At 41.2% G+C, this 27,839-nt stretch overlaps 1 protein-coding gene across 6 annotated transcripts in view; it reads right to left on the bottom strand.

Moving 5' to 3' along the window:
• MBNL2 (muscleblind like splicing regulator 2) overlaps positions 1-27,839 on the bottom strand; it is a 108,383-nt gene that overhangs the window by 61,213 nt on the left and 19,331 nt on the right. For 5 of the 6 annotated variants that reach the window (XM_082769906.1, XM_082769903.1, XM_082769908.1 and 2 more), the window contains exon 2: positions 8,934-9,748. In XM_082769906.1, coding sequence (XP_082626032.1) covers positions 8,934-9,107 — 174 coding nt within the window. In that variant the 5' untranslated portion in view covers positions 9,108-9,748. Of the gene's footprint in view, positions 1-8,933; positions 9,749-9,841; positions 10,209-27,839 lie in introns of all 6 variants that reach the window. The other variant, XM_082769905.1, reaches the window with a different exon arrangement.

Raw genomic sequence — 27,839 nt, 5'->3', positions numbered from 1 at the left:
GACCACCTGCCAGAAAAATAAAGGAGTAGGTGGGAAGACCTGGAGAGAGCAAGCCTGTAGGAACAGTGACCTGAGTTAATAGGGAGCGTGGGGGAGGAGTGGGCAGCAAGCAATTGCTCTTGTGTTCAAAATCCTAGTGATGGGATGAGTCAGAGACTCTGATTGAATTTTGCCTTCACTACACCCACAGACTGGTTATTATAAAGCTTAGGGGAGCATGGGTTGGTGCAGCAACAAAAACTACACAGAGAATCGGTGGGCATATGAAGGACCCTCGAGAGCATGAGAATCTGAAGTATATCTGCCAATACTGTGCCCTTCCACACAATGTTTCCTGCAGCTCTAACCAGCCTGCCTAGCTGCTCTTCTTCATGCAGACTGAGACTGATAACTGAGTGGCAGCTGTATCTGAGATAAAGGGGTGCAGCAGAACTACCTGGGAGTGGTCTTTGAGGGTCTCTGCTGGGGCTTCTGGAAGCAACAAGCTTCAGGAGTTAACTCCACCCAGAGTGGTCAGTGCCCAGGAACTACTAAAAGAGTAACACAGGTCCCTCAGGACAACACAATCCAGAGAACATGAAGATATATTTGTATTACATCTTTCAGCTACTGTTCTTTAAATGTTTTCATCTTCAACCATTGCTGCTCTTATTGCTCACTCTCCTCCACAGGCCAGGGGCCAGAGGACCTGCTCAGCACGTTCTACCACACCGACCGCAGCAAAAAGCTGCTGGTAAACACCCACTCACTCACATTGGGCAGCCCTAACGGGCCAAAGGAGGCGTGAAGTGTTGTGACAGGTCTCCCAAATGCAAAAGGCTTCTGCTCTGATCACAGCAGGACCTTACACTTAATGGCTTGATGGGGAAGAGGAGGCCCTGCACCTTCAGAGGGAAAGAGGGTCTGGGTAGCTCAGTTATACAATACCCGACTTGGCTCTCCTTTGAGAGCAGAACTGATTTCAAGTTGAAGCAAAGTGCCTGAACTTAAAAATTTGACAGCTTTAATGGCTACAGAGGGTAATAGTGATGGTCAGGATAGCTTCACGCTCACAGTATTGCCACTAGGAGAGCAAACAAGCAAACAAAAGGCCTGAGGGAGACACCCCATTTTTCTACAGGACAGAAACACTCTACAGAGCGTACAGGTTCAACATCTCCCTGTTTCCCACAGCTCAGTCTGGGGGCAGCCATTTCACAGCAGAAGCAGTGGTGACAGGCTAGGACTTGCTGCTCTGAGCTGTCGCACTACTGCTGCCCCTCAGCCCAGGCCTGCACAAGAGGCCATGGCTTCTGCAGGCCGCGGGGCCAAGCTACGCCTCTGGACTTTGCTCTGAAGCCGATGAGAAACTTTCCCCTTTCTCTCTCTCCTGGGAGAGAGAGGCAAAGTCTAGCTAAGGAGAGGGCCCCTTCCAAAGAGAATGATTGTCCAAGGTGTTTTTTTTTTTAAAAAAAGAAATGCTAAACACCATATCACTTCAGGTGAAGGCTTGTTTTTGAGTCTCTCCTCACCAATTCATGGTCAGCCAAGTTCATGGATCTTTAATTGTGTCTGCAGAGTGCTGCAGCTCGCTGGGCTTTATCCGTGCCTTTAGTTAAGCCAGAACAGCTAGCACAAACACAGCTAGGTGAACACAGGGGAGGGAGGCAAAGAGAAAAAAAAAAAAAAAAGAAAGTGTTTAAGGAGCTTGTGTATGCTGGGAGGACTGCAGGAGAAAAAGGGAATACAGAGGGTTTTGCAGAAAACAAACAAGAACAGATGATTGACAAAGGCAGGAAATAACTGCAAGTCCCTGAACTCACAGATAAAGGGCACCTCCAGAAAGAGATTTTCCTTTCTTAATCTCCATTGTACCTCAATTACACTGGATTTTGCTGCCTACATTCATAGTTTCACGTTACATTTAATGCAGTTCTTCTCCTTTCCTTTGGACCAGCTCAAACAAGTTGCATGGCTGCATGACTACTTGAACAGAGATTAAAAAAATGGAGCTAGGTGTGACAGGATACAGGACTGGATGTAGCCACCTCTCTATGTAGCACCTCACAGTTGCATGGGTTGGGTATAAGATGAAGCCATGCCCAGTATCAGGAAAAATGGCAACGTAATTTCACACGATATTTCATCTCTGAACTTTATTCCAAGCCATGAAATTCCCATTCCCCCCAAAAAGCAGAACCTTCATGAAGCATACCCGTCCCAGGAAGCAGATTTAAAACAACGTGTCTTCTCTCATTCCTTTGAACTCACTGGGGAGAAACATACCCCTTTCAGAGGGAAGTCAGTGGGAAAAAAAATAAATCAGATTAATCCTGAGGATAATTCTCAGCAGGTTCTCTTCTGCTGTTCCAGTACAAGAACTGTTGGCTATCAAGTGAAACCAGGAGGTTTGAAACAAATGGCAGAAGATGGAGAAATGAGAGGGAAAACTCAGGGGAAAGATGTTCCCTGAAAGCTATCAGGTACAGCCCCATCGTGTCTGGCTGTCAAAGTCCCTGAGCAGCAGACCACTGGGCACTAGAAGAGCACCGCAGAAAGCCTGTATATGCTTGCCTACCTCCTCCTATATGCACTACTGGCCCTTACTGGGCCACAGGGCTAAATGGGGCTTTGGTCTGACACAGGGTGGTCACAGCTATTCCAACCACAGAGGGAGCCATAGAATTAATTCCCAGGATGCTAAAACTGGCCTTGATCAACATTTTCTCTTCATGTCCACACTTCTCTGCAATTCTGAGATGGGAAAGCTTCTGCCAGGTGTTCCCAGCTACCTGTAACTTTTTGGGCTTTTAGGAGTGAAAACATTTGTGAACAAGAAGTGACATGACTGAACTCATTGCTGTCTTCTATATGGATAATGCATCCATCAGCAGGATGAAGATACCTGGATTTGGAATCCTCCACCTGAATGGTTTTGGGCTGCAAACTCCACTTCCCCAGATCCTAAATCTACCCCATCCAACTGGAATTAGGTCACTATGCAGCAAAGCAAGCAAAAGTCATGGGCCCAGAAGGAACAAGCGATGCAGCAATGCTGTCGCTCAGGAGAAATGTGTTTGCCCATTTCAGTCACTCTTCCCCTATTCCCACCAGCTATAGGCAGAGCCCTTGAACTCACCTTGTCTTCAAAGAGTGTCACACCACATAATTGTGTGATAGGCAGAAATTCAGCCAGCTAAAGCACTATGAACACTCATTTAAATGTCTTCTGGTACAGACAAAACTAGCTAGTCCCCTCTGCCTATGGTGCACACCTAGAATCTGTCCAGATTGCCTTAACTGCAAAGTGAGAGCAGGTATCATTGACCCCCCAGTGTGATATGATCCTGATTCCCTGACATTTGTAAAACTTTTAGAGATCCCCAAAAGAACCGCAGAAATGCAAATGACTGGCTAGTGCATCCTAACTTCTAAGATCACTCAGCCTGCTCAGTTTACAAAGGCTTTTTTCCCCGCCTTTTTCTAAATAAAACTGGTGTCCATCTTAAACAGATTCTTTTCAGTTCCAGATATTTCAACAAAGTGTATGTTCCTAAAATTTCTTTTTTTTCCTGGAACCCTTTTAACTTGGTAAACAGGTCTCTCTGTACAGCTTTCAATTACCTTTTATTCTGTAGTGCCAAATGAGACCAGATAGGCATGTTCTTAAAAGGCTTTCATGAAAATGCAAATGAACAGTTCACACTAGTCTGCTGGCTCAATAAATAGAACAGTTCAATGTATTTATACACTAGTAAATAGATTAGAAAAATACAGAAAAATCCATCTTTAGCCATAGAGATGCTTTCATTCTCTTGTCACCACCATGAAATTTGCAATGACAGTATCTTTAGGATACCTCCTCTGTTGTCTATACTAGCTTAGACAATGCATCCTCCTAGTAGCTGACTAGCAGAAAGGGTATAAATCTGAGTCAAGAGAAATCAGACCATAATTTAAAAGCTAGACTACCCTGAGAAAGTGAGAATCAGCTCTTGCTGAAATGCACATGAGCATATTTTTTTTTTATCTGCCAAGCTTCTCCCCTCTCCCCCTCACAGACATCATTATTCATTTTAATATATATGTTTTTTAAATACAGCAAAGTTCTGTATGTTCTTGGCCCTAGAGATTACATTATATATTAATATTCCTTTGAAAGGATTTTGTTCTTTACCACTAGCAGAACTAGAAAGTCCTGAAAACAGGTTTGCTTACAGTGTTGAACTTGGAGGACTCTGCGTGTGATATATGAAGTGTTACACATCCAGGTTCTTCACTTTTAAAGAATTATGCTACTTGAACTGAGAGAGAAGTATGAAAACATAAACAGAGGAGTTCCTGAAATTGAAACTTCCCCTTAAACAGGCCTCTTTGCAGACCTAAAACCACTGCAGCATCCAAATGGGAACTTGTAAGGGGAAGCAAACAGCCCCAGAAAGGCTTCAGGAAGGTTTAAGGCAGCGGATGAGGCTCTGGCTCTAGCAGTGCTTCCTCGCCAGCTCCCTGCTTTCCCGTCCACCGGCAATGCTCTGGGCTTCGTCATGTAAGTATGCTTTAATCCGTGTCAGGCACAGGCAAATGGATTAGCTGGGAGCCACTTTCATCCTGACATTAAGTTAGCAGGAGCCACTCGCCTGGTTCAATTTTGGGTGTCACACCGGCTGGCAGAGCTGTGCAGGGTTCCTGTTGGTGGGAGTCCAGGTGCTGGAGGCAACGCTGTGAGGGGTTAATGGGTGCTTATCTGCCAGCTGCTGTATCAGCACCAACAGGATTACCAGGAATGATCCCCTGCACACTCCTAACCCCCCAAAGTGCCCTCTTTAAGCCAGGGCAGGCTCTGTCTCTCACCAAGCAGAAGAACAAACACCGAGCCCTATCTCAGAGGTCCATGTGGCAGGACCTGGCATTGGCAAGTTTCTGGCCTGAATTTGAACCAGACTCATTAGTTGTTAGCTATTTCCGTCTAGCCTGGAGCATCGTACAGATGAAGGATATTCAGAGCCTAGACAGTCTTCAACAGTGAGCATTTTGGATCCTCAAAAACTGTAATCGGTTTGAGGGGCTGTTGTTGCAACTTCTGCTGGGTTTAAAGTCAAGTATTGCAAGGACAGGTATTCAGAGCCAAAAATCCCTTTTGAGTTAAAAGCAAACACTCTTCATTAAATTTTGTTGACCTTTTACTTGGAACCAGTAGACCTACAAATATACTCCTTTAATACAGGAAAGCTTCGATTCTGATGCAATCCCATCACTCTTGAAGCCAGGGACTAAGGCCACAGCACTATCAGTGACAGAAGTAACCCAGTGCTCTGCTGGTCTCCTGTAGCTGCTGCTGCCACACAGCCCTTCTCCCCTCTGTCAGCAGCAACTACAACACCAACAACTTAGTTTTAACCACAATCAATTTCCCAGCCTGCACAGCCACAAGACAGTGGTGGTAGCACAAAGGAGGATGTGGTGTGGCATTGAGGCAAGCGTCTTATTTCCTTTCTTAACACCAGCTTTTACTACCTTTGACCGACCATGAGGCTAAGGACAAAGTCAGAGTAAAGGTGCTTCTGGCAGATAAGGACACCACAATTCCTCTTCTGTCCCAGGAAGGAAGAACACAGCAGAAGGGTGCACATTCCTGCCCCAAATGGGGACCCTTATGGTATGTGGTTAAAGGAGAGCCGGTCTGAGTGCTCTATCTTGTGTTTGACTGATTTCTGATGGAGCTGCAGTAACTACTAGGCACCACATAAATGTAATACATACCTCAACATTAGACTAAAAAAAATCTGCTCCTTCTCAGGGTAATAAGATGTTTATTCAAGGACCCTCAACTTACTAATTCATTTTTACAGCAGGTACACTGAGCCAAGACAGTAAAAGTGCTAAATCTCCAAAGCTCTAAATATTATGTAAATAAACTCTAAATAATTGTCCACATTAAAGTGTGGTTCAGCGTTCAGCAAGGAAAACAGTTCTTGTTTTCTTTTAATTAAATTCTGATTTTATCTATAACTCCAGACTGTTTGTTTATTTACATAACTGCTATCCTGCCTGTTGAATTCCAAAGCCTTATTCTGAAACTGTATGATTAACACCAGCACTGCAGAAAGCCACACATCAGACAGATTTATGTGACTAACGACACAAGTCTCTCAACCGGCAGCATAAATGAATTGAGCTACCCGGCCCCAATCTTGCTGTATATGCACCAATTTCCAGACACCCTTCGGAATAACACAGATAATGGATGCGAGGATGCGAGCTGACAGAGCCCTGCACTTAGAACAATTTCTGAAAGCTTTCCACGTACAGGAGGTCAGGCAGCACATGCTGGTGCAGAGCTCTGCCTGATGCTCAGTAGACCTTGCCATCTTGCCTGCAGCAGTCAGTGGAAGGAAACCTGAGCCTCCAACTCTGCGGCTTCAGGCCACAATTCAGCTTCTTGGTCTGATCTCATCTTTACCTGCAATGTCATTAAATGGACCTGAGAAGCACGGCACAGGAGGCACAGGTACCTGCTCCCTTCTGCCAGCTGCTCGGGGCAGGATAGGGCTGCTCGGCTTCGGCCACCAACACCAGGTTTGAGAGCACCAAGCCATCAGAGCTGGCGACCTACTGCACGAGAACAAAGCACCCTCGCTTACTTTGACTGCATTTTAAAAATTGTTTTGGACTTCCTCCCGTTGAGCCATGATGCTGGTTGTCAGTGAGTTACCCACAGAGATCCCTCAGGATCTCTCTTCGCCGTGTTATTAGCTTTGACTACAACACAGGTTTCGATTCTTGGGTGGTGATCATCCCGGCACAAAAGCCTCCAGCTTGACTAACTGGCACCTCAGCCACAAACATCCTGTGCTGTCAGGGGAGGCAATGGGCACTGGGGTGAGTCAGGCAGCACTGGCACGCTTTGCCACCTCCACTTTGGCCAGGAAGATGCAGCAGCAGCCTCTTGCGCTGCAAACCAGCTGTTTGGCCAACCCTACCACCAAGGTGGACTGAGCCCTTCACTCTGTGTCCAGCCTCCTGCCCAGCAAGGGCAGCTGGAGAGGAAGCAACGCAGCACAACGGGACTTCTTCTTGCAGCAAAACCTGATGTGAGCAGGGCAGCTTCATAAAACGGGCTCCCTTTCTTCCTCCCTACAAGGAGGGGACATAGACTCAAAGCACTGGGTTTTAGGTTGGCTGGGATTTTCTCCAGCTCTGTTTTGTCTGCGTGGCTACTAGGGTGGTGGTACTTCTAGACTTTGAAATTAAGACTTGCTTTGGCAGTAATTTGCCTCGCTGCCAAGTTCTATGTTGTTTAAAAACTCTTTTGGTAGGGGAATCGGAAGTGCCTAAGACTGATTCTCCTCTTACATTAATCCCTTGCTTCCAAGGCTATAGGGATGAACCACAAATTCTTGTACTGTGATTGAGGTTTGATGTCAGAAACGAAGGATTAAGCCACAGTCTGACCAATTCAAAAGCTAACAGTTCTATAAACTTACAAACAAAGCCTTGGTTTAAAATTAAATCTCTCTGGCAGCCCATAAAGTATTTCTCAAGTCTCTACAAAGGGTAAAAAATTGCATCTGAAAAAATTGTACGGACTTGCTTATTTTCTGTAAAAGCTACTTATTGCCCATTTGCTGCAGATGCTAGCCTGCCTGCTTAAGAAAAAAAAAATATCCCATTGGCAAGCAACCAATATACTAGAACATCTACAAAGAAGCTGTTACAGTTTATCGTGCAGTAATCCATGGATTAAGGTCATTAATAGCACTCGATGACATACTGTGATGACTCCAAAGGTGCTGTTCTGGCTTGTAGGATATACAGAACGTAAACCCCTCACAAATATTTCCACAAAATTACCTTCTTCTAAATCTTTAGAAGAGAAGAAATGAGAAAACACAGAAAAAAAACAGATGCTTAGTACAGTGTTTTGCACTCCACACACACACACAGAAAAAGAATGTAAAATGAAACTAAAGTAATGTTTTTAAACAGCACAATTTTCTTCTCATTCACACTGATGTAGCCATAGTAAGAGTTCTTGGTGAGTAATTTAAATTTTGAATTACAGAGCCAAATTTGAAAAACAGGTGAAGACATTCTCCCATGACCAAAAGACAAAGCAATTAGTAAAACTTTTAAAATAAAGTCTCAAATGGTAAACTTTTCCTGTGCATTATTTACATGTAAAAAAAAAGTATTTTTCCTTCTGTTTACATGAGAATACAAACATTTCTTCACAGAAAACACTGTGTACTCCCCAAATCCCATGGGGCTTTTAAAAGTCCTTTCTACAGTACAAAGTATTTTTGCAAAACTTTTAAAATAGTTCTCTAAAGCTTGCTTGATGTCATTAGCAAGTCAGAAGAAGTTGACAGCCTATCAACATAATTGCTAATTTTTCTCCAAGGGAGAGAAATCCCTTACTTTGTTCTGAACTTATGTGGCTATATGCACTATCAATATATATAAAAATGCTATTCATTTATCTCAGAGTCCACAACACCACGGGTAAACCATCTATTGTGTCTAAACTGATGGACAGGCTTTTCTTACTTCTGTTGATTTACATGAAAATGTCCTTTTTTTAATGTCATTTGTCTCATTAGCATACTGATAATGGCGCAGTACTCTGCCACCATGTATCTTCATTTGCAGTGGAACAATGGTAATTCATAAAATGTACTCGGGTGACTACAGTTGTCATACCAGCTGTAAGCAATCCTGTATCCCCCAGTCGTGTGACATTTTTGTAAACAACGTATTGACACTGGGAAAGAAAAATCCTTAGAAAGAAAACTTTTCAAAGCTTCAATAAATAAAAGTTAAGACAAATAACATTTGTATTAATACACATCTTACCAAGAACAAATTACTTTCCGATTAGCTGTAACTCAATTTCATTTTTTGCTTTCAACACAATATATTAGCATTTTCACTACACATGCAATTTTCTTCCTTACCTTTAAGGAATCAAAGCAGGCAATAACTCTTCCATTTTCAACCTGGCAACTTTTAGGGGGATGTGCAAATTTGCATTCTTCATCAGAGCGTGAACAAGTTCCCCTCTGAAACTGCCTGCACACTTCTAACGTTAGCCATTTTGTATCTCTTACAGGAGCAACATTCAAAGCCATGATGAAAAGCTGAATTAGAACTTGTAAACTGCTGTCAAGTGAATTATGCCAAAGTAATTTCCAAAACTACTGATGAAAGGAGGGGGAGAAAAAAAATAATTCCAATTGAAAAGAAAGTTAAAAAAAAAAAAATAAATGTGGGGGACGATTAATGATGTCCAACTCACACAACACGGAATAAACAGAGAAAGTTTATCAGCAAGCAGTCACTCATCAATCATTAAGTCCCACTTGTAGACTTTTGGCTGAAAACGACCATGCTCAGTAGCATTTCTGTCCGTAAAACGTGTGGCTCTGCTGATTGTATCACTGATGCAGCAGTTTCAAGCAAAGGTCCTTCAATGCAATGGCACTCCTTGATGGAATACTAGCTCGCTGCAGGTCGCTTGCTGGTATTGATTACCCAAGAAAAGCAATGCAGTCATTTGTTCGTGTCCCACTAATAATAATTCTTCTTCCTGTTTTAACGGTGAGTTCAGTTTCCCATCAATTAATTGGCAAATCAAGACAGTTGAGGTATCTTCTGCCACGGATAAGGTCAAGGCAACGTCTAGGTGGCAAAGACAGTATTTTGAAAACACAGGCGTAGCAGTCCTCTCTCATAAAAGTGACTTCACAAAGGCACTTTTTAAATCACTGACCTGACAAAACAAATACAATATCAGTTCACATTCAGCTCATTCACATCAACATTATGAGATCTATCATCACTTCTGATCAGGTATTATACATACACTGCCAATACTTGCTTCTAGTTCTTTTCCCAGAGAAAATCAGCATCCTTCATGAAGTAGTGCATGACAAGGGAATAGCCAGTTGAAACACGTACTGCAGTAATATTCTAGGCAGCAATCCAAAAGTTGGGAATGATTTAAATAGATGAATGTGGCAGACACAATAATTAGGCATGCTGGTTGTGAAACAATTCAATCTAATGTGCTTAGTCTCCAAAACAATATACAAGAACCAGTTTCCATTAATTTATCATTTGGCCCTTCAGATTGTATTATTATATTAGAAACTGCTACTTTTTATGTGTTCTTCCTTAGAAATGAAGATGGTAATATTGTGTTCAGATTTCTCGTTTCTCTCCCTGTTTCTCTGCAAAAAAAAAGAAATCCCAAAGAACCGTCATCCCAAAATTACAGGAAAAAAAACAAAAATTTACTTTTTCAGCAAATAGCATGAGTTTCCCTGTTATGCTAAAGGTTGTTTCACAAAGGCTTCATGAAAGGGCTCACTACTCTAAATCATCATCCTTTAATGAGTTATTTCTAGTATGAAGCAGCCTTTATCTGAAATTTTCTTTGATTAAATTGGCTTTCATTTACCTTTACAAATACACGGTTCAGCATCAAAATAAAAGGCTTTTAAATATGGAACTTAAACTATTTTACGACTATTAAAAACAAGGACATTTTATAGCTAAACAGATTTGAAAATCAAAGGGTTAGGTGTTCTAAACAATTTTTAATAAATGGCTATATTATACACAGACGGTGAAACCCTGGTCATGATGTTTCCTCCTGTTCAGCTTCAAAGGAACACACAAACTTCCCTTTGCAGATACCAGCCAGAAACAGTTGATGGATTATTTTTATGCAAGAAGAATAAAGAAAGAGAGAAGACTGGAATAAGCGATGTTTTAAAATGCAGCAATAAAAATAGCTCTAAAAACACTGACAGCTTTCCCATGCCAGAATAATTACCATTCTGTGCTTGGATCCATCCTATTTAATTGGAGTTGGGATTGCTAGTAATGTGAGTAAGAATTACTCACACACGGTTTCAGGAACAGATCCCAGTTCTGACTTCCAAGTCTTCATATCAAAAGGCTCTTCTATTACTTAGTAACACTACCAAAAAGGATTTCACTATGTGACTGATACCTACAACAGAATATGCTACTACTGTCATTAATACAGGTAAAGCAATGCTAATTGCCTGAAAATTCAGTTTCAAATCAAACATGTAATAAGATGTGTCTGGATGATCCTTAGGTAGCCTTAGAATTAGTACATTTTAAATTAGTACGTTTAGAGGTGGTATATTTTAAAAGTTACACAACTGTAGCACCGTGTAGGATACGAATTAAATATTCATTTAATCAAATATTCTATTGATGTTGTCCCACAGCATCAACGAAGAGTGAGGTTAAGCTGAAAATGTACAAAATGGTGAGAAAATGCTTATAAAAGATTAAAAGGAAAGAGAGGGGGAAAGAAAAGGAGAGCCTTTGCAAAAAAAAACCTGTTGAGCTGATGGCTTGTTGGGCTCATGATGTAGCTGGCTAAACGCAGAAGAGAAAATATTCTCTCTAGAGCCACCCATTCTAATTTAGAAATGCCAGTAATGGTTTTCAGTAATATATGTAGGAGACAGACCGAAATTTTAGGAAAAGGGTAAATGTTAAACTGCACGCTGCTCACAATCACAAGTAGTAATACTCTGCTGCACTGCATACTACTAAAAATGACAAAGTCATTTCTCTCGTAGTAGGTGTGAAGGCTGAAGAAAAACAGACTTTACGCATGGTAGCAGTGCAAACAGCCTACATTATATAAATGGCCGTAGCCATGGTTTTTAAAAAAATGTGCACAACAAAATCCCATACAAGATTCATGAGACTGCAGCAAGAATTAACACCACAAAGCGTATGGGGTGGGGGAGTAGAGAGGAGAAGAGGAGTGAAGTACAACCTCATCATACTTCCCGTCTTCTTAATATATCAACATCCTAATGGAGAATTTCTAAAGAAAGGGGAGTTTTTCTCATAAACCCGCACCTTATCAAAATAATGATACTATCTGACTTCTCAAGAAGCACTGAAGATGAACGAAGAAGTGCTGCTTGGAAAGAGAAAAGCGATACAAGGAGAAGGGAGAGGATATACAAACAGAAAAAAACACTATAGGAGGAACCAAGGAATGCAGGAGTTCCAGACGTGAGGCAAGAGCTCAAGAGGAGGAAAATATGGGATTAGAAAGAAGGAAATGAAAATGGCTAGTTATGGAAAAGGGAGAGAGAGGGAGGAGCTTTAAGGCAAGTGACCAAAAAATGAGATGGGTGTGAATGAAAGATTGAGGGAGAAAGGGGGAGAAGGAATTTTAGAAGGAAGGCAAAAGAGAATACAGTTATGGGGGAAAATCCAGTGGTTTTTGTAAACAAATGAGGGAAATTTGTAATTTGTAAATGAAGGAAAGAAACATAAGATTTATGAAAGAAATTGCAATAAAATAATAATAGCAAAAAAGCCCCCATAAAATACCTCTCAGGCCACAAGCCATTACTAACATCACAGCCCACTCTGACCTTGTGTGTTGCAGAGCCCATCCATATGGAGAACATAGAGGCCCCCAGCAAGCATGAACTCTGCTGTTCTTTCCACCCCTTCTAACTTTGATTTGCATCCCAAAGTACCAGCAAAGTCAGCTGTCCTGCTAAAAGCAATGGGACCTCACCAGCCTACAGACTCAGCAGCAACTGGGTCCCTTATCCCGGCAGAAAGGTTTGCTTTTCTGGTTTGCTCAGGGGTTTCATCTAGTTGTTTTGTTGTTGTTAATAAACAATTAAATAATAATAAATTATTAAATAGTTACTTAAGTAATTAAATAAATTCATGGACATTTATTTGGAAGAGCTACTTGGCTTTAGATACCACCTTTCAGATGCCTTTTGCAGGAAGCTATCAAGGCGTAGAAGAGTAGGAGGCTTCTGCCAATCTCATGTTTTGAGAGAGCAGGAAAGAGTCTTTTAGACTTCTGTTTTAAACCACAAAATCCTTTCTGCTTTTCCAAGTAGGCAAAGAAGCCTTCCCAGTAAAATAATAACATAATACTAATGAAATCCCTCTAAGTATCAACATGGCAAAGCACTCAGGTTCTAGGAGCCCCCAAAGAAGGTTTTAAATCTGAGCTTGCACACCAAGCAGCCAGCAGCTTTCGGAGTTTCAAGTGAGCACAAAACCCTGCCCTGTTATAAACCAGTGGATTGCTCAGCTGGAAAATAGGAGCTCTTGCTAGACACAAAATATGGGCTGCTCTGGTTTTACTTATCTGACAGATTATGTAGTGATGGATTATGTAGTATCGTGTAACGGAGAAGCTAAGGCTTCCTGGACATGATATTTTCATGCTTCAGCTGATACCGTGTAGCAACGAGCTAAGACCTCATCTTCAGAAAGTTACCTCTGCAGGTGATTGTCAGTTGTAGGCAGCTGAGAACAGGCTGTCTCGTAAAATTAGATGTTAACCACAACCATCACTAGCTTCACGCTCCACAATGCAAGTTCGCAAACTAGCAACAACATCTAAGCCACGTATTGCTCTCAGATTCCCAAGATGTTCAGTCAGTTCCAGGTATTTGTCCAGGACATAAACTAATCCATAAGAAATAACGCCCTCAATTTAGCCTCCACCTTCAGTCTGGACTTACTAGTTTCAAGCCAGAGGTTTCACCCTCTGGCAAAAGTACAAACTCTGGACAAAGTACAACCACACCTTGACATCCCAAGACATTCCCATTAAATCCAAACACAAGCCAAGAGGTCTCTGCTACATGAAGCCCCTGGTGCTGCTGGCCAGCAGCACCTGCTTCTATGGTCAATTGCTCCTGCCAATGTCAAAGTGCTCTTCTACCAGAAAAGCTTCAAATTCCATTTGAAGAGAAGAAAAAATGAAATCTGGATGCACACACACACACACACTTCCCCCCTCAAAAAGCCTATAAGTCACGAAGACTCAAAACATATGGAAAGATCCCATGTGTAAATCTAACATGTAAGGGATCTTCTGCATAAAGCAGAACCAGATCGAGTTGAATATGTTGTATATTCATAATGGAAATACAGATATTCAAAGTCTGACAGCCACTAAACATGACCTCTTACCCTTAAAGCTGGGAAAAGGTATCCAAACCCCATGAAGCCATACCTCGTGCTTGCAGCTGCAATGTAGGCTCCATTTTCAAAGCACTCAGGACACAGCCAGGGGACACTGGCAGGCACTTCAGTCCAAAAGATGGTGGGACTGCACTTCAGCTTTTCACCTACTCCTCACTGTTACATTCTTTTAAATGTCATTTTTTCCATAATTTGTGCTTTAAATAGCATTCAAGGCCTCCAAGCTGAGTAGGAGCTGCATATCAAGTGACCGCCACAAACCCATGAGCCCACTCCAGCATCATTTAAATGCCACCTGCCTGCTGTTTCCTTGACCCACCCCGACCTGTTTTCTCTTGTTTTCCCTCAGGCTCTCTACCGAGAGGCCCAAGAAAGCAAGGCTGTGCTAAAACTGGACATAAAACTCCACACAACAGCGTGCTGGTCTGGTATACTCTCTCAGCAAGTCCAAGTTTGTTAATAGCCTTTCAAAAGTTGACTTTGTTCCAGCAGATTTTCTGATAAGTCACCAACTGTCCATTCATACCACTTCACATTACGTGCTGGATCAGCTACAATCTGCCTCCCTAGACAAAGAATGGAGCTGAAAGAGCAGCAAAAAGCAGCCAGAAGCCTTGCATCACCCATGCTGACTAACTCCATAGAAACATGCCCACACCTCATACCTGTTGGACAACTGGGACAGGGCCGGTGCTGATGGGCCCTGATGGGCCTGGCACCATGGGCTGCATCCCTGCTCCCTTCCCCACATTCCACCTGCCCTTTCTGGCAGGTCTGGCTCTTACTTGCAAGGTCCTGTATTTATTTGTAACACCAGATCAGACAGAACAGGCTTCCCTGCCCCTGGAAAGCAAGGCTGTCCAAGTCATCTCACTGGTTTAAGCCTCACCATGCAAAATCCCCCATTAACCAACAGAAGATCTTATTTCAAACGATGCTACCGTGCATGGAAGATAATTATCCTACAGCCGAGCAACATGTCAGTCGGCATGCCTGTTAAGCACATTTCAATAAATCACATTCTGAAAGAAAAGAACACGCCAGAAATTTTTGTTTGGTAGATAAGCTTTTCTCACTCCATCGGCCCACCAGATTAGGAAAGAGGACTAGAAAGTGATACTCAACACGGAGGTATCATTCATCAGTGAGTACAATGCCAGTTTTGTGTTCTTCTTGCGAACCAATTTCTAACACCTCATTCATATTTTTGATACGTAACCTAATATTAGAGTATCTAGAAGGACGGGACAATGTATCATAGAGCAATGTCTTAACATAGGTCAGCAAAATTAAAGTATTAGAAACAGAAGCAGGCTACTGGCTCTTTTCTGAACTACTGTGAAGGCACAAAAATAATATTCGTTATGTTCAAGAAACAAGAGAAAAAAAAAAAGAAAGACTTCCATGACACATCATATGCTCTTTGATGGAAAACATGAATAGAAAACCTTCCTGCCACCACAACATTTTAAGAAAAAACATTCAATTATAGTAGAAAGCGATTAAGACATTTTCTTCAACAAATTTCGTATGTTATTTTGAACATTTCTTTAATCATTTGCAGTGTTCCCCCACACACTTTTTTTTTTTTTTTTTTTTTAAGATATTGAGCAGTTTTCATTTTTCCTTGAACGTACCATTATTGCCCAAACGAGGAAGAAATCACAACTGTCCTGTCAGGGAGGTAGCCCAGTACCTTGAGCAGGTGGCCAGGGGCCAAACCCACTAAAATTCCAATGCCAGTTCCTGTATTAATTTGACCTGAACTTTACTGAATCAAATGTGCCCTGACTTACAAAAGACCCATTATTTATGTTATTTGCTTGACTTGGAGATAACTGTTGCAACACCTCTCCTTGTCTGTTATACAACCAGAGATGAACACTCACCAACTGTAATTCAAATGGTAAGCCTGCCAAGAGTCAATCATAACCCTTTCACTTAAGCTGACAGAAGTCCAGGGACAGGTTAGAAAATGCCAGTCTGCTTTATTTGAACGGAGCATGACCTCTAAATATCAGTTTTGCTAAATGAGCCACAATCTCCTCGCCAAGATCACTAATGTGCCGTGTTGATCCTTCTACTGTGCTGTGGTTCAGGTTTTCACTGTGCTCCACGCTATTTACAGTAGAGCGCCGAGCTTCTTATAAAAACCTGTCGGTGTGCTTTGAAGCTGGCTTTACAATAAAATAACACTAATGTCCTTTGTCCTCTGGGAAACAGGTGAGGAAAGTGTGCTGCCAGCTGTGAAACAACAGCCACAGCTCAGGACCTTTTCAGCGGTCCCCTGCACTACTTTGGTAATGGACCATGAAATATTTCTGCTGAAGTTCAAGCCTGTAGGTGACTGGAACCCACAAGAGTATTTTCTAACATCAAAGTGCTTAGAAGTCATGCTGATAAAACTAAAGCTCATTATGCTTCAGTTAAAATGCAATTGCAGAAAACAGTTTTCCTTTCTTCTCGCAAACTTTTTTTTTTTGGTTTTTACAATTATTTTCATCCTGCTCCACTGAACCTTCACCTCCCTTCTTGGTCTGCATCTTCTCTCACAGTCTGTAACTTAAACGTTTCTTGTTTTCAAGTCCAATGAAAAGTTTTCATCCTCTAGCCGTATGAATTTCATACATAAAATCCTGCTCCCACCTTGACAAGAGGGCTAAAGCAATTTCTGTTTCTGTGCTTCTGTGAGCAGAATTAATCATCCCTGGCAGCAATGACGTTATCACTTGGCCTCTTGTGAACACCAGTGTTTTGCTTTTGGCAGAGTGCACCATGTAGCAGCTATTAATCAAACCTGATTCCCCAGGGAAGGGTACCCCAGTACATTAGGAGGTCCTGCACACACATGGCTACAGACATGCATTATAGTTTTTCAGGACTGTAAAAATACTTATAGAAGAGTGTGTGCATATACTCTGATTTTTTTTTTATAGTCCTGGACTGGCATGGAGGGAATCCATGATCAAGTGACTGTTCTCACCTGCCAAAGGACCAACAACATGCTGTTACAAAGGAGCACAACTTAAAAGAGCTCTGGCTTCTGTGAGTTCTCTATTTTCTGTACTCCAGTTTCACGCTAAGTCCAGAAGACAAAACTTAGATAGGTATTTATTTATGTGACAAACAGTATCCCTTTCCAGTGAGAGACAGGGACAGCTCTGAACAAACCAATAACTCCATGTAAATTTAGAACTTGAAAGCTGAAAATACATATAAAACTGCCAATAGCATTATTAATAATATATTCCAACAAATTACCCTGCTCTGGAAAGCTGTATGGCACATCCAAACAAAGCTCTGGAGGAGAATGTAGCAAGAGCACTACCTAATGCTATTAAATACGACTGCCTCTTAAGCAGTAAATCCATCGTGATGTACAGATTCCTGCACAACCTCCGCGAAGCACCGCTGTCCTGAGATACCTTCATCTCTGGGCCATTTTCTCAATTTCCATTTTAACTGAGAACAGGACACTAAAGTACATGAAGATGACTTTTACAGGTCAGTTGAAATATCCATCTAGCGCAATATCTTGTCTCCAACCATGGCCAAATACCAGACATCTACTGAAGATTATGAAAACAGGGCAGGCAAGAGTGTGGCAATTGCCAGGAATATACTCCCACCTCCAGCATCCTAAGGCTGATGCCTTTGTATTTAATAGGTCTTGTTCAATTCTTCTTCCATGGATTTGCCCACTCCCTTTTTGGATGCTGCTCTGTTAGCAGTGTCTTTCATCACGTGCATGAAAAGTGGGAGGGAATCTGACTGGTTTGCAACTGTTGACAGAAGACTTTCACCTCTGGACAGGAGACTGGATATGGAAGAAAACACGTCAGAATGTCTGAAAACAGCAAATGTAGCTGTGGAGTAAGGTGGCTAATAAAAGCAAAAAATAAAACATACAAAATTTTTACTAAATCTGTATGTTTTACTGGCTTTTTTTACTACCCCTGAATGTGTTAAACAAGAAGAGAAGACATCCTTTTTCCTTCCACCCAAAGTGGAGCTTTGAGAAAAGTGCTTTAAAACCCATCAGCACAGGAAGAAACACCAAGATCCCTTCTTCTGCATCCCAAGCTCCATAACCTAAGAATACACCTAAAAGCAATGCTATGTTAGCAATCCAATGGGGAATTGGAGAGAATAAGGAAAACCCAAGAGCATGCCCAAAAGACCCAAAGTTTGACTTGCTGATTGTGCCCTGCCCAACCCTAAACATTTCACAACAATCTCAAACACATTTTGAAGGCAACTCATCACAACAGGGAAGTACTTACAGCAGGAAAAATAAGTATCATCTAGAGTGTCTTTGCTTCTCAAAGGGTTGCCCAGGCAATCCTTTGTCAGCGTCCATTTTAACACAAGTGTTCAATTCCTCTCTCTCTTCGTTAGTGGCATGCATGTAACAAACAAAGCCAATTTCATTTACTTCCAAAAAAATAATAAAAAAAAAAAATCACAGGGCTGAACAGATGCAAGATTTTTACTTCTTACATATTTCATGGGACAAACTGCATTGATGGATTAAATGTGAATGTCAAAATACTTTACATCTTATGGCAGCTAGAAACATGGAACAGTGACCTAACCTTTATGTCTATGGAGTATCAGACTGTTATCAAGTACCTTCAAAAGCAATCCTACTATATCTTCTTAAAACAATGAATGTTTGACAACATTCAGACAGCAAAGGTTTTGAATAAACTAAGCTGAAACCTTTCACTAAAAGCCATTTTTCAAAGACCCCTCCTAGTCGAAAAGATTTTTTTTTCACGTGGACCCAAAGTACGGGGTAAGAAAGTATTAAATAAGTTCATTAGTCTCTTCTGAAAGTAGCCTCCTTTTCTTTTCTTTTTTTTTTTTTTTGTTTGTTTGTTTGTTTTTGTTTTTTGTTTGTTTGTTTGTTTTTAGCATAAAGATTATCTTTGGTCCTCTAAGATGAATAAAGGAAATATCTAATTATGCTCAATGTGAAAATGTCAGTAAAAGACTTTTTCTTTTCAAAATTCATGTCATTTATTTGTCCACATTAAAAAATAATCAGAGGCTACCTGTGTTGTATTTGACAATACATAGTAGAAATGTATATTTAAATAAATTTGCATTTATGAATTACTATTCTGTTGTCAGTGCATCATGAGTTTAAAGAGAGAATGCTCTTCCTCAAGAATTGGTTTTGCAACTGCTAGCAAAGAAACAAAGAGCTTTTCTCAGAGTACTTGCAAGTTTCTGGTGAATTTCTGTTTTCTAGGAAATCATTGAAAACCTCTATTTAATCCTGAACCAAAAGGAAGGAGTTACAACTGGAAGAACGGTGCATCAACTGTCTGCAGGTACCACCTCGCATAGTAAACATTTGTCATTTTTTTTTCCTCTGATCTCTTGGATGATGAATTTGGGGGTTGATACGCAGTACTGACCTTTGTTTTTGCCTGAGCACTGATTAGGAAGTGCTGACCCAATAAAAATGGGTCATTTTGATCTTGGTCCAAAAATCTCATCACCTGTTGGCATTTGAAGATAGTTACTTTTTAACCCAGCTTCATTGTAGGAAAAAAATAAATAAACAAACATAGATATATATATTTATATAAGTAATGGGAGATAAAGCACTTAAAACAACGGACAAGAAGGATACACAGGAGGAAGCTGAGGAAGTTCACTGGCCAATAACAACGCCATCAGGTAAATTTGCACTCAAGTTTTCTGCCACGTGCATAGTTTAACTGTCTACAACAGGTAAGGGGGACACTGTGTGAAAAGATCAGGTTTGAGGCTGCCTAAGGAACCTAAAGGTGCACAAGTCCATGGGACTTGATGAGATGCATCCGAGGGTCCTGAGGGAACTGGCGGATTCAGTTGCCATGCCACTATCCATCATACTCGAGAAGCTGTGGCAGTCAGCTGTGGTGAAATTGGCAGAGGTATCACCCACTAGATCAGGTTGCCTGGGGTCTCATCCAACCTGGTCTTGAACATCTTCAGAGATGGGGCTTCCACGACCACTCTGGGCAACAACAACCTCTCTGATCTATGTCAGTAACATGGACAGTGGGATCAAGTGCACTCTCAGCATGCTTGCCAATGACACCAAGACATGAGGTATGTCATGCTGGAGGGAAGGGATGCCATCCAGAGATACCTGGACAGGCTCGAGAGGTGGGCCTCTGTGAACCTCATGAATTTCAACAAGGCCAACTGCAAGGTCTGGCACCTGATTTGGGGCAATCCCAAGCACAGATACAAGGTGGACAGAGAATGGATTGAAAGCAGCCCTGAGAAGGACTCGGGGGTGTTGGTTGATGGGAAACTCAACACAAGCCAGCAACATGCACTTGCAGCCCAGGATATGGTTGGATTTCTGAGGAACATCAGAAGTGTGGCCAGCAGGTTGAGGGAGGTGATTCTCCCCCTCTACTCTGCTCTTGTGAGACTGCAGCCTCGAGTGATGCATCCAGCTCTGGGGCCTCCAGCACAAGAAGGACATGGACATATTAGAACGAGTCCAGAGGAGGGCCACAAGGACGGTCAAAGGGCTGGAGCACCTCTCCTATAAAGACAAGCTGAGGGAGCTGAGGTTGTTCAGCCTGGAGAAGAGAAGGCTCTGGGATGACCTTATATTGGCCTTCCAGTGCCTAAAGGAGGCCTACAGAAAAGACGTGAAGGGACTCTTTGTCAGGGAGTGTGGCGATGGGACATGGGAGAATGGCTTTAAACTGAAAGAGGGCAGATTTAGATTAGATTTCAGAAGAAATCCTTCACTCACTGTGAGGGTGGTGAGGCCCTGGCACAGGCTGCCCAGAGAAGCTGTGGATGCCCCACACCTGGAGGTGCTCAAGGCCAGGCTGGATGGGGCTTTGGGCAGCCTGGTCTGGGGGGAGGTGTCCCTGCTCATGGTAGGGGGGTTGGAATTGGGTGGGCTTTAAGGTGCCGTCCAACCCACACTGTTCTATGATAAACAACATTCAGATTTCCAAAAGGAAACAAAGCTCATTGTAAAAACAATTTCAAATGTACAGTCTTTCTTTATATTTCTGCTGGCTTACAAATTGAAATGGGCATGGATACGGGTAGTAGTACTGACTGGGTAGACAGTGCCAGTCCAAGGCTATTTAGTTTCTAAACCCTGCTTCAAATCAGACTGCAAGTTTTTATCAATATTGAAATGAAAATCCATCTCTATTTTAACTCAGCTATTTTATATGGAAATAGAGCAATAGGAAGAAGTCCTTCCTACTCTTACTAGGATTTGTTGAAAACTTTCCTGAAGGAAATCTCAGTATCTCAATGCTTCCTTAGACTGAAAGGGGAAAATATCAGGGGGAAAAGTAAAAGTATTTTTAGCAATATTGAAACAATTCCATCTGAGCACTTTATTTTCATATGCCTGAACCACTTTATTGTAACTTAAATGTTATCATGGACAAGCACACAGTTACTCAGGAACACATCATAAATTCTGTTTTGATAGGAAAGTTGAATAAGAGTTCTTTCATCCTACCAAAACAAGGAGCTGCAGTATGTTTTCAGTGAAAATTTCCACTGAATACATTTCCCAGAAATGTTTTGATGGAGCACTTTTCCAGACCTTTGCCTACTATCTCTGTTTACCTGTAACTGCAGAGATTTCTCTCTCCTGCTGGGGACTGCTAAGCGCAGCTTGGTGTTCCTGAGTATTTCCGAAGAATGGATGTGCTTGTGACACTAAGTACAAGCAACTGGATTTTGGCAAGAGCATGTTTTCTGCTTGAATTGCAGAAGAAGATTTGGACTGTTTAAAATAAGTCTAAACAGTTTTGGCCTTTTCAAAGGTTTAATTCATTTGTTGTACTTCAAGCTTAGTCACAAATGGCTATTTAAATCAACATTTTGGTTTACACTCTATGTTTTGTACTGCCTGGCATAATTTCTGCGTTAAAACTGTAATGCAAAAATTTTCCTTTAAACTTGTGTAAATCTCACTTCGATAGACAGCACTGTTTTTAAAGGTATAATTTTTTTTTCCTAGCATTTCTTTCCCTGAAGAATATTTTCTATTTGACAAGGTCAACAAATAGCACAAAAAATATTCAGGATTTGGTCAATTAAACAACACCAAAAACATCACTCAGAGGTAAAACGCTGTCCATTTATAAACATAAAAAATGGACTGCTGTGATTATGCTTACACATTTCTATCTCAGAAAACAACTTTGCAAAAATGACTTAACAGATTTCTCTCTTGAATGCGCTTTATTTTTATGCAATGTTTTCTTAGCTTGTAAATAAGAGATTTTATCTCTTCTAACCTCCAGCCTGTGTACACACACAGGCCTGTGACACTTGATAGGAGTTCTTCTCATTTCATACATCATTTCCAGGACATAGCAAGTAGGACATAAAATCAAACCAGACTGGGGGAAAAAAAAAAACAAGTCAACTAGCTCCCTCTCAGTCAAAAGTATGCCCTCAAGTAATCCTGTGCAACTTTGTGTGCTGCAAAGTATACATTACCAATATTTGGATTTTACAGAGATAGCTACTCTATTACAACACATAGACTTTAGAAATCCTGAAAAAACTATTTGAAATGTCCTTCTCCAGGTTTATCCCTCTGTCCATCATCTGAAATAGCAGTAACCATGGAATCACTTCACAGGAACTGAACAGAATTGCCCGTCCACTACCAAAAAAATAAGCACTATTGTACTCTGAGAAGTCAGAAAAGGGAGAGACTAAAGGTATAATGATATTATAGTTTCATGTAGTTGGATTTTTTTTTTTTTTAGAAACAAAGCCCACTTAATATATATCTTCAGTTATTTTTTTTTTTTTAAATTATAATTTTGTAATGTTAGATTGAAATCCACAATTTTAAGGCCTTCTTTTTTTTTTTCTTCCCTTCTCTGGCTTTATTATTGCTACATACTCACTTGATGAGAAAGGTCTCTATGAAAAATCTGAAGAATCTAAATTTCATAAGTGAAGCACTGAAGACAATTAAAGGCACACAAATATAAATGTTTAGTATTTTTGAATCAGAAGAGCAGAAACTTGTCTGCTCTTTCTGAAGTTTCAACTTTCAGGCAATAATTTTTACCTCCAGATGAATTACTCTAAAGATGAAAACCATCAGATTTACCTTTCCCTCTAGTGAAAAGTATGTTAGCTTTTTGGTGTCCGAAGGCCAAGAGGACTGAGATACAGCTACCTATCTTCACCAAAGCAGACCATTGCTACTTAGGCAGCTTTAATTTCATTTATCTTTAAGAAAATAACTTATATTGATTCCCCTCACAGGAATCCTCAAGTTCAAGGATCTACTGTGCTATTCTACTGCAGCACAGCTAACTCTCACCCATTTTACTGGAAGCCTTAAAAACATCAAGTGCGTTTCATAAAGCCTTATCACCTACAAACATGTTTACAAGAACTGTTTTTAATAAAAAGTACAAATCTGACAGCTGTGGGTAAGACTTAAAGAAACACAAATCCTAAAAAGCTCGGAATTAAGCAAAATGAAAGCAAATGAATCTGTCATCTATGTAACCTGATGATTTTTGTGGGACCTAATTCTCATGACATTATGTTATGATGATGTTATGTTTTGATGAATGTTATGGATGTCAAACCAAATTTAATTAAAAGAGGTAGCTAAAAATGCAAAGTACTTGCAGACGGCATGAAGACTGAAGTCAGCAGAAGTTCTGGGTCAATAAACTCTATGGAAGGCCTCCAAACTCAGCAAGTTCACATGGCTAAATAGCACACTTTTACTTACCTGCTACGATTTTTGCAATGAAGGAGTTTACTAACGGTTGTCCTCCTCTGCTGTGCAATATATCCATAAACATTGAAAGAGAGTTTGCCATTAACATTATATACTGTGAAATCATTCCTGGAGCTAACTGTGAGGAGTTACGAAAGGATCTCATGATAATGAGTACACTGGATGACAAAATGACATAAGAATTTAACATAAAAACAGACAAAATAATGTGGATGAGGGGAAAAACAACAATAAAAGTAATAAATAACATACATATAACATCAAGTTCAAACAAGACACTACTACAGAGGAAAGATATTGTCACCCCTCTGAGATGAGGGAGCCCACAACTGAGATGGGAAAGAGAGGGACAAGAGCAATAGCACCGTCAGCATTATGAAGAGGCTACTAAATACAATGGCTCAGATGGAAACTTCTCCTCAGAAAGTCTCTAACCCTTGGTGACTAAAAGCTGAAGTCACATGCCTGTCAAGGTACACATTCCTGTCCTCAGCTCACCCCTTTGCCTTCTCTGCTTTGGGACTGCAACTCCTTACAAGCAGCCTAGTTCTGCAACTAGGGCTGGCAACAGACCCGTGGGGACACGCTGATCCTTGAGCCCTCCCATGAGAAAGTCAACACTCTCATCTCTTATTTCAAACACAGATTTCAGAGACCATGGACTCGTGCCAGCTATCTTCAGGCACATAAATGCGGCACCACTCACTGAAAAACACAATATCCTTAATCACCCTCGGTGCCAATGGAGAGGTGGGTACCTCCAAAGAATGATTCGGAGCATAAAGGCACGGCTTTACCTCCTGGAGGTACCACATATCCTTCGCAGAAAAATCTCCACAGAGAATGGCAGCGTGGGCCACGTGCTCTGGTCTGCATAGGAAGCATCTAGCAGCTTGGGAAGGTAAAAAACGGGCAGAAGTGGGCATTTGTTCTCAGGCCACGCTCCTTCACCCTTCAGCTGTTGGGCCTTGCTCCTCAAGAGACTGGGGAGAGAAGGGAGGACAGAGAGAGAGTGGAAAAACAATGGGAGAGAGAGAATGGGGGCTGGATGCCTCAAACGCCTCATGGTCTACAAGAGTCCAACCACTTCCAGCTCCATGGGTGAAGTCCAGGTCTGTGAGATGGATTTAATTCCAGGTATCACTCTGAAGCTTCCCCCCATGAGATGGATGCTGGGGCTTTTTACCACTTCGGACGTTTTATACTGAGGATTAAGCTGCTGGCGTGTCCCCTGCCGGCGTTTCCACTTCAAAGAGCTGCAGCTGTGGATTGCAAAACCTTTGAAAGTGGCCTCACCGCACAAAGTCCTGAGCATTAAATGAGGTCTTTAAAAAAAAACACAAAAAACACAACAAGGTAAAAAGAAAAAATGCTGCCTTTCTAAACACTTCAGTGTAGCTACTTTCAAAGGCTTTCATGCCTTGCTCACTGTGGCAAAGAAAATTTTTTTTTTTTTTTTTTTTTGGCATTTCCTTATCCTTCAAAATTATAGAAATAAAGCAATCCAGACTGGAAGCATGCCCCAGGATTAGCAGAGGGGAACTGAAATACACAAGGAACCTGAAAAAATGCCCGTGAAGAAAAAAAAAAAAAAAAAAAAAAAAAGTTTTTAAATGCATGTTCTACCGCTCCAGGACAGCGGCGCACCGTGCTGCCGGCGCATGTTTAGCATCTCAATAAGGACTGCAGCACTGCAAGCGGTAGCACAAGCGGCCCACACACAAGTGTCCTCTGGCACAGAAACCTCGCGACAGAGAAAGGTCTGCTCAAAACCACCGTCACCGCCAAGCTCCTGTTCGCCTTGCAGCTCCCCGCCTCGCTCCTCGGGCCACAGAGAGCATTTCTTCGTCCCCGCTTTGCGATGGTGTCTGGCCAGCAGCCCACCTTCACCAGCTTGGGGACCTCCTGCCTTGGGGCCCTGGACCCTCCTTTTGGACTGTGGGTGGAGGAAGGTGAGGTAGGAAAATCAATATTGTTCTTTGCAGAGCAATAAGAGGCAGGGAAAATGTGCTACCAGTGAATGCAGCTGCCAGGGAAATCCCATAATTGTAATGGCAACCTTTTAAATAAATAAAACACAAGGCTCTGCTGAAGTCCTGAATCATTAACTGGGCACCCACATACACATGTGCCAGCTACCGATGTGGGAAAGGAAGGATAGCCATAGGTGGCTGTTTACAAACCCGTGCAGTTGTAGGAGTGAAAAATTTATGTATGATAACGGCACCAAAAAAAAACACCTAAAAAGGGAGAATGAATAAGGAAACAAGAAATGGACTAAAACTAGGCTTTGATATTCTACAAGGCAGTCACTTCCCCCACCTCAATGTCAAGCAGAGTCTCTGACTGATTGCTGCCAGCTGAATGCATTAAAAGCAGAAAACCAACACACTTCACTTCATTTATTGAAAATCATATTCCAAGCTCTTGAAAGTAAGTGGAAATCTTATCTTGTCTCTTTCCAATTTAAGGTTCGTTTTAGACTAAGTTCCAGACACTACCCAAAAATAAATGCTTATAAAATACTTGCCGTAAAATAAAAAATCACTACAGATTCAGGAAGTGGGTGTGGGGGGGTGAGATTTCAAGCCTTTTGGTATACACACCTGAAGATTGAAAACAGATAAAAATCCTCAGTTTCTGAAAAAAAAATAATAATAATTCAGCCTGGATAGGAGAGAATCTTAGATGGAGGTGAAAAGAACATTTCCTAGGCCTATCTCTTAAAAGTGATCACACCCAAAAAGCATTGAAAATTTGCCTTCAGAACCCTCAGAAAGAGGAAAAAAAAAAAATAGGCACTTCAAAGTCCAAGCTTCCTTACATAAAACTCTAGAGGGAAAACATGTCCGTATTTTTCCTTACCTGTATTCTCTAATTCTCCCTATTGTTCAAAGTGCTGTACTCTCTGCAGGAGGAAAGATTTTACCACCATATGAACCTTGCTACCGCTCATGTCTCTGCTTACAAGTTCAAAAATGTGCACTACCCAGACATTCTTCAAATGGCATGCATCATCCACTCAGAAATGTCTAAAAATTATTGATCTAACCTAGATAAAAGAGTAATAGACTCTGATATAAGCCATCTGTTCCTACTTGATTGATTTCTTCATCCAAGAACCGCACCAGTAAAACCCTCCTGTCTCATTATGTATTTCTTTGTGTTTCAAAAATCACAACAATGGAAGATGATAATTTTATGTGTATTACACGTTTGTTTGCATACATCTACATATAAAAATAGGAGGAAAGGAAAAAAAGCGCGTGTGTCTCCTTCATTTACCAGAAGTACAGCTGAGCTCTAAATTGTCGTGTTGACGATATCACAAGCCCACCAGACCCTTTGCCAGACTTACACCTCCAGGAATCCTACAGGTGTTCCGTAACAGCAGCCAGCTGAACACTGGCATCTCTCAACAGTGTTAGAAAGGAGCACTAGCACAAAAAGCTCTCTGCGTACTTTGTATTTCTTTGCACTGGTTACAATGAATTTCACATTTAATCTCCTGGTGGGTACACTCTTAAATTTTCAGTCCCAAACTTTCCTTTTTTAGTGTGCCCAAAATACTGAACTAAAAATTTTATATACCTTATTATAGATATAGATACACACACATTCATGGGGAGATTAAGACATTGGCAAATTCTAGGAAGATGATGCGTCATTCCTTTCTCCTCAAGCATCTTCTGCCCCAAACAGAGCTGAAAAGTTTGTTTTTAAAAGGAGACTTTGGGCTCCACACATCAATAACCAACAACTGTCACTGCATAATATATAAGAATATAAGAATTTTCTATAAAAAGATTAGTTTAATTAGTCAAACAGATAATACTACCATGATTTGAACTAGTTTTCACCACTGACACCCTCTTAAAATGAGTTTTAATTTCCTCAGGCTATAATTTCAGCCTTTACAGACAAGTTACATAGCACTAGTTCACACTAGTTAACCATAACGCATTATGCTAAACACAACATATCAAATTAGCTTCACAACCAAAGGCTGGAAAATGGTTTTAAAAAGCAAACATACCAATAAATTCTTGCAAGAGAT

This window comes from Aythya marila (assembly GCF_965140915.1).
Source record: "Aythya marila genome assembly, chromosome: 1".
Taxonomy (NCBI): domain Eukaryota; kingdom Metazoa; phylum Chordata; class Aves; order Anseriformes; family Anatidae; genus Aythya; species Aythya marila.
Note: the sequence above shows the minus strand (reverse complement) of the source record. Positions and strands in the feature narration are given on the sequence as shown.